Source organism: Perissodus microlepis, chromosome 11 (assembly GCF_051167445.1).
Source record: "Perissodus microlepis isolate ML-2025 ecotype Zambia chromosome 11, ASM5116744v1, whole genome shotgun sequence".
In the NCBI taxonomy this organism is placed as follows: domain Eukaryota; kingdom Metazoa; phylum Chordata; class Actinopteri; order Cichliformes; family Cichlidae; genus Perissodus; species Perissodus microlepis.
Genome location: NC_140471.1, coordinates 8,972,316 through 8,988,239, shown reverse-complemented (window position 1 = coordinate 8,988,239; position 15,924 = coordinate 8,972,316). Strand labels below are relative to the sequence as shown.

The 15,924-nt window shown below is 41.5% G+C and overlaps 1 protein-coding gene across 1 annotated transcript; it reads left to right on the top strand.

Annotated features, from left to right (window-relative positions):
- Window positions 1–2,198: 2,198 nt before the first annotated feature.
- tcea3 (transcription elongation factor A (SII), 3) lies at window positions 2,199–14,392 on the top strand. Its single transcript, XM_084944128.1, has 21 exons — window positions 2,199–2,448; window positions 3,189–3,251; window positions 3,338–3,443; window positions 3,575–3,680; window positions 8,757–9,272; window positions 9,355–9,465; window positions 9,677–9,778; window positions 9,880–9,951; window positions 10,061–10,168; window positions 10,269–10,337; window positions 10,499–10,558; window positions 10,714–10,785; window positions 10,899–10,955; window positions 11,052–11,114; window positions 11,236–11,310; window positions 12,301–12,461; window positions 12,570–12,631; window positions 12,793–12,942; window positions 13,051–13,197; window positions 13,811–13,882; window positions 13,992–14,392. The coding sequence occupies exons 1-21, from the start codon at window positions 2,380–2,382 to the stop codon at window positions 13,998–14,000; spliced, it is 2,250 nt and encodes a 749-aa protein (XP_084800254.1). The 5' UTR covers window positions 2,199–2,379; the 3' UTR covers window positions 14,001–14,392.
- Window positions 14,393–15,924: the final 1,532 nt, after the last annotated feature.

Here is a 15,924-nt window from a genome sequence, read left to right as displayed (position 1 = left end):
ACTTCTCGAGTTGGCCGCCTCGGTCGTTACCTGCCAGACAGATTGCTGTCTTGAGGCACGGAGGCAGGGGTGGGTTGTACTCTCAGCCTGTTGTGTAAGAGCTCTGTAAGGAGATAATGAGCTCTTAGTCTGCACTTTCACCTGCGGTCATTAACACAGTTATCTTAAAATCCCTGCTCTACAAACAAGACCGTCACACTTTGCTTCTGGATTAATGGGCCCTTCATATTTTATACTTCATATACTTGATATTTGAAAACATAAAAACCCCAACAACCCCCGAATGGTTAGACTTTATCTTTAGGCAGGCGTTTCAGTTTTCCAACCATTGCTGTTCTGTAATGATATACAATTAAGTCGGCACTGATGTCTAAACTGTGTCCCTATAAACTGCTGGCTATGAATATATTTTGGATGAGAGGCAGAGAGATCTAAACTATCTGACTTTCTTCATCCCTCTGATATTTAATCTAACTTCTAAAACTAACTGATGCATGCATATTGTGTGTCATGCCTTTGCTTCCCACAGTGGAGGGGGGGGACACATCTCTAGGATCTTAATTGTATCTGGTCTCACTGTCTGTTGGACTGTGGGAGTATCTGGCTATTCTATTTCCCTCTGAAAGAAATAGTGATTGCTATCACAAGCTGTCACAGCAGGAGATACAAACACAAGGATATAAAGAAATCCCTCGCTCAAGTAATTTCTTCGACTTTAACAAAATAAATTTAGATGAATATTGTGCTAATATAATTTCACTAATTGTGTCTGTGGAGTTCTTGGAAAACGTATTTGGCATTCACCCTTTAAATCAGGGGTGTCAAACATAAGGCCAGGGTCCCAGAATCGGCCGGGCAGAGACATAAAATATCCCTCCGGACAGCTTTGGAAAATGTGAAGGAGGGCATAAATTTTGGAAACATTTTTTTCACTGCTATCGAATCTAACATAATGAAATGTAATTTTACACATTTAGATTTTTGTGATGACAGATTTCTTACAGTTACCGCAGCAGCATTTCTTTATCGTGTAGAAAAACCGAGATGCACTGTTGAAAGTTTTTTAAAATTGTTTTTCATTTTTTGTTCTACTATGATTTTATTCTATTGTTAAGTGTCCCTGGGTGTCTTGAAAGGTGCTTTTAAAAAAATGTATTCTTCTGCTTCTTCTTCTTATTATTATAAATTTGCACTTATTTTTCTTATATTAAATGACCTTAAATGTGTAGTTAAACACCTTCAGACTGGCAGAAAGACAGTTTTCTCTGGTTCTGCGCAATAAGATCAAAGAAAAGGTCAAAGGAGTAAAATGAGTTTGACATCCCCGCTAACGTCCACAAATGTTTTCTCATAAGAAAAAAAAGGATGAAAACCTTCATTTTTCTCATAAGATTGATTTGCCTTATTCACTATTTTTTTTTAACACAATATAACTATAGAAAGTCAATACTTATCGAATAAGCATTATTTCTTTAAAGGAGAGCACGCAGTGTGAGACATCGGCTGTTACTTTTATAAAACATGTATAAATGTAAAGGTTGACTATTCGGTTCAATTGGAACCGAATTGGAAACTTTTCTGTTTCTTTCACGCTTCCTCGAGAAGAAGAAGAAGAAAACTGTCAGGTCTTAATGTTAGGTCCACTGCAAGACAAACAGAAGCAAACACGAAGGTTCGTGGCTTTCAGTGCAAAACGAAAGTTAATTCTCATGTCGACTTATATCACACCACCCTCTGGTGGCCGTGACACAGACATACTTTTCAGGACGTGTTTTTTCCCCATTTTGTGAGAGAAAGTGAAATTGTTGTCTGATTTAGTGTTCGAGGTGCCCTTGTTCCGTGTTACAAAAAAATGAAGTAACTAACAAAGAAACAAAGAAAGAAACAGGCGGTAAACGGTGACTTAGTGTCGGGCTGCTCTTTGGCACAGCAGCAGCTGCCCGAGTTCTGCCTCCAGTGTAGGAAAGATTAATCATTACACAGTGACCTCGTTTTTGCTGGAAAATCTTAAAGAGAGATCATTTTGTGATATAATCCGTCCAGGGTGTAGAGAAATCTAAGGAGCCACAGGAGAGCAAAGCATGATAAGACAAAATAAAGTTGATTAAAAAAAAAAGAAGTAAAATCTCTCACACTAAACTTCAGTCATCCCTGTTGTCCACGGGTCTACAACTGTGTCTATATTTAGTTTGTCATTTGTGGAGCAGGTCAGCTGGGACCCCTCCGCAGGACACGCCTCTCGGCTGAATGGAGTGCGTCGCGCGTAAAGTCCGACCTGTAGCAGATACAAACTTTTCTGTTTCTCGGGAGTTTTTTTCTTTTTTAAAATAAGTATCCATTTGGCGCAACCGATCGGTCTTTAGACGACTAAATGCAGCGATGACTCGAGAGGAAGATCTCATCCGGATTGCAAAAAAACTGGACAAGATGGTGTCTAGAAATAACACGGTGAGACTCTATTTTGACACCCACAGGTGGCGCGTTGTCCCGCCACCTCGCGCTGCGCAGAAGGCCTGCAATAGACTTTTCCATAAATTAAAATGGGCTCCTCTTCTTTTCTGTTAAACACGAGTTTGATTCCTGCTGACTCGGTGTGTTTGGAAAGTGTGCAGAAGTGAAGCGCGAGCTTGACCGTAACAAACGATCAACAGGTGTTCGTGGGTTTGCATGTATTTCTCTTGCAGGACCGTTTCAGTGCCAGTGTGCAGCTCTGCTGTGTAGCCCAGCTCTTTTGTGTTTGTCAAAAGCTTTTTTCTCTCTCTCTTTCTGAAAATGCTTAGCGAGTTTAACTGACATGGAAGTTCGCAGAACAGAAAGTAAACACCGCGGCCTGTGGGCGTAAGGCCGTGCTCGTGTTGTGACTGAATCTGCAAACACGACATTGTTCGCGTCGCTCCTGCACAGTTAGGGGGCTGCACAAGATAATGCCACCAGCTGTAATCGGAGTAAACAGCCGTGCAAAACAGTGGATCTAATGTTGTAAAAATCCCATCGAGTGCTATTGAAAAATAATAATAAAGAAGTGAAACTGTTCTTGTTTGCTAATCACATTGCGCTTTCTTTTTTTGAAAGGTTAACGCATTCTTGTTGCCAGATCTGTGCTTTACACTGTTATTACGCATTTCTAAATGAACCCTTTAAAGAGTTAAGGGGTTGCAAGTAACGATGTCACTGTTTGGTGAATACAGGAGGGCGCCATTGACCTGCTGAAGGAGCTGAAAGGCGTCAATATGACTCTCAAACTTCTACAGGTGGGTTAAATTTTAATTTTGCTGATCATCCTGGGGAAATGTGGAAAAAAGAAAATAATTAACCCGTGTGTCTATGTTGGCTTCAGGAAACGAGAATTGGAATGTCTGTTAATGGTATCAGGAAGCACTGCACAGATGAAGAAGTGATTGCTTTGGCAAAAGTCCTCATTAAAGACTGGAAAAGACTTCTGGGTACACACACTGATTTACATGCATACTACAGTGTTTTCACAGCGGTGAAATGGTTGCTTGTGCAGTCAATACATCAGCACGGAGTCTGATTTGCTGATATGATTTCTCCTCCAAAACACGCACTCATGCAGACTCTGGCCGCTCTCATCCCGAGAAATCGTCTGAGACCAAGAATGGTTTGAACTCCAGCAAAATGGCAGCTTCTCCAAACAGCTCTCCCTCGGAGACGCAGAGCAGGTCAGTGGTTTCACAGCGGTTACACAGAAACTACACAGGTACACTTAACGTGACATTTAATACAAAGAGCACACACACATTATGAAGTGAAGTTCTGGTTAATGTCCGCATACCTGCTGTGCCTGCCTGCTGTCAGGTCCGTAATGATGTGTGTGTGTGGCTTTACAGTGCACTGGAACAAAAGTATTTTCTTCGCATTCATAAAAACACCTTGAAAAATAACTCTCTGCTAAAAGTGACAACAGCTTTGTAAAAAAAGGCATTGAAATGTTTAAAGTTCAAATAAAATTTCAAGGTAATCTACTGCCTGGCTGAGCTACATTCAGACGATTTAATTCAGTTCAGTTGTATTTGCATAGTGCTGAATCACAACTGGAGCTGCCTCAAAACCCTACAATAAGACAACAGTCAGATGACCCCTTTGACAAGCACTTGGCAATTGTGGGAAAGAAAAACTCCCTTTTAACAGGAAGAAACCTCCAGCAGAACCAGGCTCAGTGAGGGGCAGCTATTTGCTGCAAACAGTTTGGGGTGTTTAATGACATTAAGGACAGAACAGACTTGTGAGCCACTGTAATGTCACATTTTATCCTTTAGGTAGCATCATAACTTTAAATAGGCAGACTTCTTTTAACCCCTGAATGATAAACTGCAGATAAAAGCCCGTTTGAAAGTGTGTTAAACCTTCTGATAGAACAGTTCTCTTAAGAAGTGAAACACACGGAGTAGTGAGCTCCAACATGTTCATTTTACTTGCAAGGAAGCAAAAGCAGGGCAGAGTTTCATTTATACACTTTTTCCAATGTTATCCACTTTTTTTATTGTTAACAGTTACTTGGCGTCCTTGTACTGAACATGGTTCTGTCTTCTTTGGATAACAGATAGCAGAGTAGCCACAACAAAGCCTGAGAAGAGCACAGATGGAGAGAGACATTGAGAGATAGACTCTTCAGCTTACTGCAAAGCGTGTTACATAACTTTAATAATTTTTCTATCACCGTCATTCTTCCTAACAGCCAGCAGGGGGCGACTCCAGAAGTCTGTGGGACGATTTATTACCCCAGGATATATTTTCCAAATTATTTTATGTTCTCAGTAACAAGTTAAAATCTCATGAATTGGACTCTGCCTTTCTCTTTTTTTGGACTGTCTCTCTCTCCCATCACCCCCAGCAGGTCCCTCTTACTTTTTCCTTCCCACTGTTGGCAAGTGCTTACTCATAGGAGATGATTTGATTGTTGGGATTTTCCATGCATTATTGTAGGTTCTTTACCTTACCATATAAAATGCACTGGGGTGTCAGTTGTTGTGAATAGACACGACTGAATCAGGTTATTTTGCATTGTGACTGACAGATTGATACCATATTAGCGTGCAGACTCACCAACAAGAAAGAAAGATGGGTATGGTGCTCCTGAGAGTTCCAACGAACAAATTAAGAAAACAACAGCTAATAAAAAAATGCTGCGAAAGCACACAAAACACAACAGCAAATATGTATCTAAAGTATTACATGAATAATGTGATTAAAACACACATTACCTGCGTCTTTTTCTCCCTCACAACAGCGATGAATCCTCTACTTCTTTAAGCGTGTCTCACTGCGATCCTTCACACGTTTTGGTTTCTACTTCTGCAGCTGGTCCATGATGTTATTGTGCCCCCAGAAACACTTCAGTTGTGGATTTTTTCCCCAATTCTGCTGTGTTTTGTCTGCTTTTCCAGCATTTTTCTGTTAGCTGGTGTTTTCTTAAGTTGCGGTGGGTTTGACCTCTCAGGGCCACCGTAGATGGGAGACCACAAATCAGTGGATGATGATGATGTCTTAAGGGCTACATGTCAGACTCATTGTTTTTTTTCTAGTTCGTAATTCAGTTTAGTGTCAGGTAGGTTCTTGTTTGGTTTTGCTTGTTTCACTTTCACTGAAGATGTTTTAATCCTGGGTTATCGTCAGTGTTTTTAAATATCACAATATGGTGGGTCCATGGTGTAGTGGTTACGTGTGAAGGATCCCTGTTTTGAGACCCAGTCTCAGGCAAACACAGGCTAGCGTGCTCATTGTACCAGTCTAAAAGCCTGGATAGATGGCAGGGTTGTGTCAGGAAGGATATCTGGTGTAAAAAAGTTGTGCTAAATTAAACAAGGGAAATCAGCCAAAAGCAGCTGCTGCCAGTGGATATTTGTTAGAGTCCAAATTTAGGAAGTTCTGAACAGGTATAATAATACAAACCTTGCTCTTTGTGAGGGCAGGTGACTCACAGTTATGCAGACATCCTGTGTCTAAGTAAACGTGTCCCTGAAAGCCTCGCTTGATGTTAATAATGATCAGTAATTATGGGCTCAAAATGTGGTCATAAATATTTTGTACTTGTAAAAAAGATTTGTATGTGTAAAAAAGATTTGTGTGTGCGTAAAAAAGATTTGTATGTGTAAAAAAGATTTGTGTGTGCGTAAAAAAGATTTGTGTGTGTAAAAAAGATTTGTATGTGTAAAAAAGATTTGTATGTATAAAAAGAATTTGTGTGTGCGTAAAAAAGATTTGTATGTGTAAAAAAGATTTGTATGTATAAAAAGATTTGTGTGTGCGTAAAAAAGATTTGTATGTGTAAAAAAGATTTGTGTGTGCGTAAAAAAGATTTGTGTGTGTAAAAAAGATTTGTATGTGTAAAAAAGATTTGTATGTATAAAAAGAATTTGTGTGTGCGTAAAAAAGATTTGTATGTGTAAAAAAAGATTTGTGTGTGCGTAAAAAAGATTTGTGTGTGGACTTAGAAAAAAAACCCCTGCAAGTTACAAGTACGAATTTTGACCTATTTTTCTTCCTTTCATCTGATTGGTCAATGTCATGTCAATCACAAATGTAACAATCCAATCAGAGAACAGATGGGTTTGGCTGTCGGAGGGGCGCTTTTTTTGAACTGCAGGTCTTTGAAGGGAATAAATGCCCTTTTACATGCCAACCCAGCGTTTTCCTTCATCACCACGAAGGAAAACAGTCTGTGGTCGTCCGAGTTTGGTGATTTTTATGTCACAGGTCTACGTGTTTAATATAGGGACTTCCACAGCCTTTTCAACAGCGCTGCGGACCGCGGGGTGGGGGCGGGCAGTGTTTTGGAAATGACAGTCTTCATTACAAAGCTTTCTTCGTTATGAATTAGCATACATGTTTTTATTGAACATTTGAAGAACCAGCAAAAAAAACAGAAACTCTTGTAGAGGACATAAAGTCAGAGATAGAAAAGACAAGGAGCAGGTGCATCTAGTACAGGTAGAGCTGCTGCAAAAACCCACAGAGCCCAGCAGCCAGCGCAACAAATTCTGGATCCTTTGCTTTTAGTTAGCAGTTAGCATTAGCAGCACATCCTGCGTCTGATGTGAAAGGACTTTTATGCTGCGCACTGTGACTCACAGCAATGGTCCTGGGTCAGCCCTGACTTTGTGTTAAATTAATCCTAAAGTAATAATGGTATTTCTAACCACTGATATACCACAACTTTTTCCTTTCAACAGCTACTGAAAGTTAGGGGACCTAGCTGCTATCGGATATTTATATAGAGATCCTCCAGCTTCAAACTGTATCACCCTTCAAGGACCTGCAGTTCAAAAAAGCGCCCCTCCGACAGCCAAACCCATCTGTTCTCTGATTGGATTGTTACATTTGTGATTGACATGACATTGACCAATCAGATGAAAGGAAGAAAAATAGGGTCAAAATTCGTACTTGTAACTTGCAGGGTTTTTTTTCTAAGTCCACACACAAATCTTTTTTACGCACACACAAATCTTTTTTACGCACACACAAATTTTTTTTACACACACACAAATCTTTTTTACGCACACACAAATCTTTTTTACACACACACAAATCTTTTTTACACATACAAATCTTTTTTACAAGTACAAAATATTTATGACCACATTTTGAGCCCATAAGTAATGTCTGTGTCTGACGTCTGTGTTAGGTAAAGCTTCAGCGTTGCTCAGACGTCCTTATTAGACTGAAGAATCTCAGTTCAGGAGTGACTAAGACTCAAGGTTTTACCCTTTATGTTTCTGTTGAGCTAATTGACTTCATGCTTAACAAGTTCCGGGCTCCTGATGCTGCTTAGGACCTAACATGTAAACCATGTAAAAAGCATCAAATTTTCTTTAAAAACAGGTTTTGGTAATATTGTCTGTGTGGAGAAGACGTCACAATCACGTACTAACCAAATGAGTTGTTGTTAAAGAGAAAACAAAGACAGATGTATTAATCGGATCTATATATGTTTTACTTTGTAAGAGATGGTCGGACCTGTATTGTACTTGTGAACAACATCAACATCCACCTGCTTGCTGTTCAGTTTTTGGTGTCATGATTAATTTTGAGAAGGGAGATGACGCTGGGGTGTCAATCATGTTTGCTGGGATGTGACCCAACTGACTAAAACTAAAAATATTTCCTTCTTTGTTTCTCTTTAGTTAGTTTTTTTTTTTTGACATCGGGCAGGATGATGGTCCGGTGGTTAGCACTATTGCCACACAGCAAGAAGGTCCTGGGTTCGACTCCACTGTGTGGTCCGACCTAACTGTGTGGAGTTTGCATGTTCTCACTGTGTTTGGGTGGGTTCTCTCTCATTTCCTCCCACAGTGATTTCCCCAATTTTAGTGATTTACTCATAGGTGTGAATGGTTGTTTGTCTCTTTGTGTTAGTCCTGTGGTCGGCTAGTGACCTGTCCCTTTGCCTTTCACCGTGTGACGGCTGGAATAGGCACAAGCCTGACCGTGAGACCCCACCTGCTCACCCGATGCATGGGATAGATTATAGAATATAGAAGTCAGCACAGTGATGTTATTCTGTTCTGCAAAGCAGCACTGTTTACAAGTGCATATGTAGGGTAAAAGCTGAGACGCTATGAAGTGTCCTTCACTGTTTAACTGCATGAAAGCACTGACTTCTTCAGTGCTTGTCAGTGATTTAAATCATGTTCGTGTTAATATATTTGCCATTTTTTCAACCCACTTCCACCTCTAACACTCACTGTGGTAATTCTTGCATAGAGGTAAAAACAGTGCTTCTCTTTTTTCTCTCTTAGTCACGGCGAGCAGGAAGTCAAACTAAAACAAGACTCCGATCATGACAAAAAACACGCTAATGCAATCAGGAAAGACAAACACAATGATGGCCATGAAATCAAAAAGAGACATGCTGACGACCTCGTGGAAGAAAAGCACCTGGAGCATCTTGGAAATGCAAAACATCTGCAGGAAATCAGGAAAGAGAAACAAGCACCCCCAGAAAATCCCAAAGTGGAGGTTGATAACAAGAAGCCGAAGCCTGCGCAAGACCCACGGGGTGAGAAGCACAAGTCGGAGCCGAGAAGAGGGAGACCATTAGAGGAACCAAAAAAGACGAGGCACGTGGAAGAGCTCAAGAAAGAGAAAAACCCCACGGAGCTCAAGAAGTGCAGCTCTGCAGATGAGATGAGGAAGGACAAACAGAGAGAAGAAAACAACCACGAGAGGCTCACCAGCACACCTCAGAGGGAGAGACCTCTGAGCGAGCCTCAGAGAGAGAGACCCACTGACCCCCACAAGCCCTTGTTTGAAAGGTGAGAACGTAGAGGCTCAGAAAAACGCACGACACTTCCCAGTAAGATCCAGCAGAGCTTCAGACTCTGTTGTATATTTCAGGAGAGGTGTGCTGGACAGCAGTGTGCTCTATCCCACCCGTTTCCCCTCTCCTCCTCGACCCGCTCGGCCTCCTCCCATCAAACGCCCCGCCATGGATTTTCTGAAAGACAGGTTTGGACTCTCGTGCTGCCTGAGCTGCAGAGCGCGCGGTTGCTGCTAATGACTTAACATGCATCAGTGTGTTCCACGTGGCCTAACAGGATTCCATTGCTGTGCATGGTGCATGCTGACAAGAGTCACTCAGGTGTGTTTTTGTGGGCTTGAACAGCATACCGCATCGTCAGGTGGCCTTTTGACCTCTGCTGTTGTGACATATGTCCAGGAAGGATGGCAAAGACTCTTCCTCCCGACCTCCTCGCCCTCACGCTCCCCGACCTCCTTCTCCACCGACTAAACGACCTCCCGTGGAAGTAAAGAAGGAGAGGTCAGATGTGGTTTGGTGCATGTTTCTGAAGTTCTTGAGTGACGTTAGACAGAAAACAATGACAGAGTTTTAAAAAATCTCAAACAAGTGCTGATTTTCAGGAAAGTTCCATTGGATCCAAACGCTCCGATTGCTCCTCTTCCTCTTCACCTACATCCTCCTCCTCCCTTAAGGTCAGGCTCTGCATGCCTACTTTCTTTGCAGTGCCGTAATGATTTTCTGTCATTATTCACTCTGTTTATGAAGTGATTCATCTGAGCTCAGAGGTGTCTTTTCATTTAGAAAAGAGCCTCCTGACCCCAACGCTCCTCTTCCTCCGCTTCCTCTTCACCTTCACCCTCCTCCTCCTACGAAGCGGCCCTCTCTAGATGGAATGAAGGAGAGAGACAGGTCTGATTCAGACGAGTTACAGACGGGAAAATATTTTTTGGAAAAAAAAAAACAATTTTATTCGGACTCAGAATTTGAATCTGTTTTTTATTTGCTAAAGCAGGAAGGAGTCAGACTCTAAGCTGCTTCCTCCACAGAAAAAGACGTCAGATCATGTGAAGAAAGACAGGTCTGGGATCTGGGAATGGTTCTTTTTCTCATTCATGTAAAAAAAAAAAAACAAGTTGGCTGCAGTCTCTGGATGATCAGTGGCCTTAAGAAATCTGTTTCTTTGGTTTTACATAAAACACTGGTGTTCAGTGTAGTACCAAAGTTGTGTTCTTTTTGCAGGAAAGACTCAGTGGATACCAAAATGTCTAGAAAACATTCAGATGAAACCAAACGAGAAAGGTTTGCAAGTCATCTGCATGAAAATATCTGTTCATTCCCTGTGTGAAGACTGTTGAATTTTAGAGCAAAGGGAGATGGATGCATTCTCGTTTTATTGTTCACAGACGGGTTTGGTTAAAAAAAAAAAATCACACACAAACTCTTCCTCTTGTCAGGAAAGATTCATCAGACTCTAAATCCCCCCCTCCCAAAAAACCCACCCTGGAGGCCAAAAAAGACAAACACAGGTGTGCAAGAGCCAGGAAATACGTTTGAGAATACAGCATAAACGTGTGTGTGTGTGTGTGTGCACTCATCTTATATGAAATGTGATGCTAGTGATGCTAATCCTTTGTTGCAGAAAGGACTCCTGTGAGTCAAAGCCTGGCCAACCTGTGAAACGTCATTCAGCTGACAGGTATCAGTTCTGTGCACCAGTTTAAATCTCACCAGTACTTAAATGTGAAATCCAAATGATTAAACCCAGACTGACTGAAAGTGTTTCACTGCTTAGACGGGAATCGACTGACTCAAAGACGAGCAGCTCGCCAGCAGCAAAGAAGCTAACAGGAGAAAGGTAAATAACAGCGACCGGTGCTGATTAAATACAAGTTCACCAAACTATCAACTCTCGTGTGTTAAAGTTTTGTGTACTTCTGCACGTGAAAAACATAAATGACCTTGAGTTTGAATTACAGGAGAGAGTCTCAGGGCTCGAAGGCTCCTCAGCTTGGACCTCTACAGAGGAAGCCCTCTACTGACAGCATCGAAAGGTATTTAATTATGTTTCTCAGGTTCTTAGCATGATTTTATCTTCGATCTTGCTGGGTGCAAAATAAGGTAAGGATGGCTATTCACTGTAGATTTACAGTACTGTGCAAAAGTCTTGTGCCACCCCTCAATTATTTATATTGGTAGGAAAATGGAAAATTCAAACATTCATAGAACTACAGCATATAAAGAATATATGATTCTATATGATTCTAGCTAGCTTGAAAGTAAATATTTGGTCTGATCACCTTTATTCTTGAACACAGCAGGAACTCTCTGATGCAGCATTCTTCTCACTTCTTTAACTAGTCTTCAGAGTTGTTCTTCAGGCTTCTTGAAGGACATTGAAAGCTCTTTTTTGGATGTTAAGTGCCTTTTTGTTCTGTTTTCTGCTAAGATGATCCCACACTGCTTTAGTAATGTTGAGGCTCGGGCTCTGGGGAGGCCTTGTGTGTTTTTCTATCTACATATGTTTCGACATTGTGCTTGGGGTCATTGTCATGCTGGAAAATGAAGCCGTAGGTATGGTATCGCACAGTGGATCAAAATCTGATATAGTCTAAAATTGGTCCACAACAATGGTTCATCTCTTGAGTTAGGTGCATTTTTAAATGCTTGAATGATTCATTGGTCAGTGTTGAGTAGCTTAACAAACAAAAAAAAGTTGAGTAGAGTAGTGGCTCAAGACTTTTGCACAGCACTGTATGCTTATTATTTTGCACTCCTGTTTGACAAGCTGCCAGTTCGTGGGAGGACTCAGTGGGTGGCAACAAGCAACTCCAAATAGCCTCTTTATCAGTGTTGACATTCATCATTCTTTAATATTTTTTCAAGGACTGATGAGTCAGAGCGTTTCAGGATGGGTTCTTTACATGATGGATGAATTATTGCTAAAGGTTAAAGCTGCACTTGTGTGGCTGGTGTGCAGCACTAACAACGTTTTGATCCGTATTTAATGAATTTGACACTAAAAATCTTTGTTTTTTTTACAGAAAGAGTAAATCCGAGGCTCCCAAAACTCCCACTACCCCGACCAGCCCCATGTCACCCAGCTTCAGTTCTCCTGGGGGTCCGCTGTCCTCTCACCTGGCCACTGGAGACTCCATCAGAGACAAGTGCATTGAGATGCTGGCAGCTGCCCTGCGCACAGATAGTGAGGCTTAGGCTGCACGTTATCATTGCTGCAGTTTTAATATTCACATTAAGACCTGCTGCAGACTGCCTGCTGACTTACATGAAATGTAATTTCTGAACTTCACAGATGATTACAAGGAATTTGGAGCTAACTGTGAGGGCATGGCAGCAGAGATTGAAGATCATATCCTTCAGAGTTGATAATTCTCCACTATGCACTATGATTAATTAAACTGTAGTTCTTTCAGTGTTGAACCAAAGGGAAAGCATTTTGTTTCAACATTATAGCTGTTATCAAGCATGCTACTCGGAGGAATTAGTTTGCCCTTGACAGCGTGATCGCACATATCTACCAGGAGATAAAAGCCACTGATATGAAGTATAAGAACCGAGTGAGGAGCCGCATCAGCAACTTGAAGGACCCGAAGAACCCAGGCCTTCGCAAAAATGTGCTCGCAGGAAGCATCGAGTTACGCCGCATCGCCACCATGTCTGCTGAGGTACAACAGCCCTGCAAGTTCACCTCTCCTCAGCAATGAGCAACACTTTGCACATTCCTGCCTTTTCTTTCCTCTTTTGTTATCACACATCATGTCGTCTTTATTAAGGAAATGGCCAGCGACGAGCTGAAACAGCTGAGGAACGTGCTCACCCAGGAGGCCATCAGGGAACACCAGATGGCTAAAACTGGTGGCACCACCACCGACCTGCTGCAGTGCGGCAAGTGCAAGAAGAAAAACTGCACCTATAACCAGGTACACACATGTGTCAGAACAAAGCAGATAACAGGACTAATAGGGCTCTAATGGTGGCATTAAGGCGAGTGAGCGTGTGAAACCGATGTGTTTCCAGAGTGAAGCAGGCTGTGATGTTTGTGCCTTTTTCACAGGGAGAGGTGGTGTTGTAATAGGGCAGTTAATTCTCCAGCTGTTTGCTTTTAGTTATCACATAATAATGAGAAATTTTTTGCTGTTTCACACGATGTGACCGCACTGAGTCGGCTATTTACTGCTGTTGTTTGTGATGTTCTGAAAAGCCTGTAGAGTAACTGTTTCTCTTTTGAATGTCACAGAAAAACAAGAAAGCTGTGGGGCTGTATTAGAGCTGGGGCTTAAATCAGCTTCAGCGATGCTATTTGATAATTTGAGGAGTTGTATGTGGCTCAAATAAATATAATGAGATTGATGTATTTCAGTCACAGAGTGGGGGATATACACTGTACTAGTGAGGAAGGAGTGTTTCAGCTTCACTGTAGGTCGTATAAACCGCTTCCTTTCACTTTGGTGTTTTGTTTACAGTTAAACCTGCTGTGTGTGTGTCTGTGTGTGTCTTTGTGTGTGTGTGTGTGTGTCTGTGTGTGTGTTTTAGGTGCAGACACGCAGTGCTGATGAGCCAATGACCACATTTGTTCTGTGCAATGAGTGTGGCAACCGCTGGAAGGTAAGCCTTTCCTGAACCTGAACAGCTCTGCTCTGACACTATTTCATGCTCTGTTAAATAACTTTAAAGAGATTTTTAATGCTTTTTATTGTTCTTCTCTAAATTTCAGTTCTGCTGATGCCATCAAAGGTCACCCCACATTTTTTTTTCTGAGCAAACTGAGAAGCTTATTTTCTATAATGGGATGGGAATGGAGTTTCTAAACTGTTGCAGCTAGTGTTTAAAGTGATGATGTTGTTCTTAAGATTTCCATTTTATCTTTTTTTTTTTTTTTTTTTTTTTTTTAGATTTATAAGCATGTGCTAATAATCAGAGTTTGCTTTATGCAGCTTTGAGAACTAAGAGTGTATGACAGTTTGATGACTGAGTCATTAAATCAACCTAGCTGTAACTTAACAATAATCATGGTGCTGTCATGATGGAGAGAATCATAATCCATTTAATAAGCTGTGACATATTACAACTGCTCACTTTGTACATATCTAAAGCCAATAAAACTGCATCAATCAACGTTATGGTTGCTTTAAAAACTGTTAAGATGTTCTATAGTCTTCCTCTTCTGGTCCGCCCTGCCACCCTATTCATAGCATCTACTTGTGTCGGACCCACTGCATGTCCTCCTTCACTACATCAGCATCATTCAACATCCTTTGTCCAACATATCCACATGCCCAAACTCTCTCAGCCTCCATATCTGTCTCCCTACATTATTGTATAAGATTATTATGTATGTGGCCATCATCCATCCATCCGTCTGTCCGTCCATCAGTCTGTCCATCCATCCAAACAACAGCGCCAAATATCGTGTAAGGGAAAGACGCCACATAAATACAGAGAAAACCTCGACAATCAGATGATCCCCTTTGAGCGAGCACTTGGCGATAATGGGAAGGAATCATCAGATCCAGGTTTAGGGAGGGGCAGCCATCTGCACTGACTGATTGGGGGTGAAGGGAGAGAAACAGGACAAAAGACCTGCTGTGGAAGAGAGCAAGGGATTCATCCACCTCTTGATTGATTCATCTTCTGCCACTTATTCCTTTCAGGGTTGTGGGCGGGGGCCGGAGCCTGCCCCAGGGCTTGTGATTTATACATTAAATTATATTCATACGTATTACAAATGTATTAAGACTCATAATGTTGGGCAAAAAGTTGCAGTGCATGTGCAACTTTGATGTAACAGACAAATGATTCACCTTCGTTCATGAGTACATCCAACACATTTGAATGGTAATGGTGCAATGGTAGTTTTCCTGTTGCACATCTAAAAGCAAACAGTAGAGGGCAACAATTCACCAAAACACATTCAGCAGCAGTTCCCAGATTTCCATTGTTCTATTCAGAGGTTACTGACATTAGGTTAGAGGCTTGCAGGTTAGTGTCAGTTTGACAGGCTGCTAAAGCTGGAGGAAGTTTCTGCTGAGTTCTTAATGGGATCATATTTAAAGCCATTCAGCACCATTTCTGATCAGGAAACAAGCCTATGACGAATAATAAATAACAGGCTGCATTTGTGCCTGGAGCGATGACATCCCGTCATTCCCCCATGAAGGTGTGTGTTGTTATTGTTGGAGATGCAGTCTGTTTTCAGCAGAAAAGAACCACGGGAACAGCTTTCTGACTACCCTCGGCTGAGTATGGACCATCTGATTTTCCTGTGAGTTTAAACCTAATTCATTTACTTCTTCTGCATCAGTTGCACCATTAAAGTCTCCTCTAATGTGCAGGCAGAGATGGGAAAGCATAACCACTCATCCATTCTGTCACACTACACTTGTGTTGACGTTGCTTTGTGAGCTTAAAATCTACACCTAGCCATGAAATGTTACTTGGACATAATCCTGAAATGAAGCCTAAATTAAAAACACTCGTGAGGCATTATATTGTGTTCTGGAAATACTCTCACTGGCAAATACAACTAATAATCAGTGCAAAGCCCCCAATTTTTCTCTGTAATAATTTGTTAATGGATTCTGCGACATCATTCCCATCTTTTCATTTAATGACAGCTGCTCAGCTCTGTGACCTCTGTGTCTCTGACA

Excerpts from the sequence above, each read along its gene's own strand:
- tcea3 (XM_084944128.1), top strand. The coding sequence starts at position 2,380 with ATGACTCGAGAGGAAGATCTCATCCGGATTGCAAAAAAACTGGACAAG. Across the intron at positions 9,952-10,060 it reads CATCCTCCTCCTCCCTTAAG|AAAAGAGCCTCCTGACCCCA; the intron begins GTCAGGCTCTGC and ends CTTTTCATTTAG. Across the intron at positions 11,115-11,235 it reads AAGAAGCTAACAGGAGAAAG|GAGAGAGTCTCAGGGCTCGA; the intron begins GTAAATAACAGC and ends TTTGAATTACAG.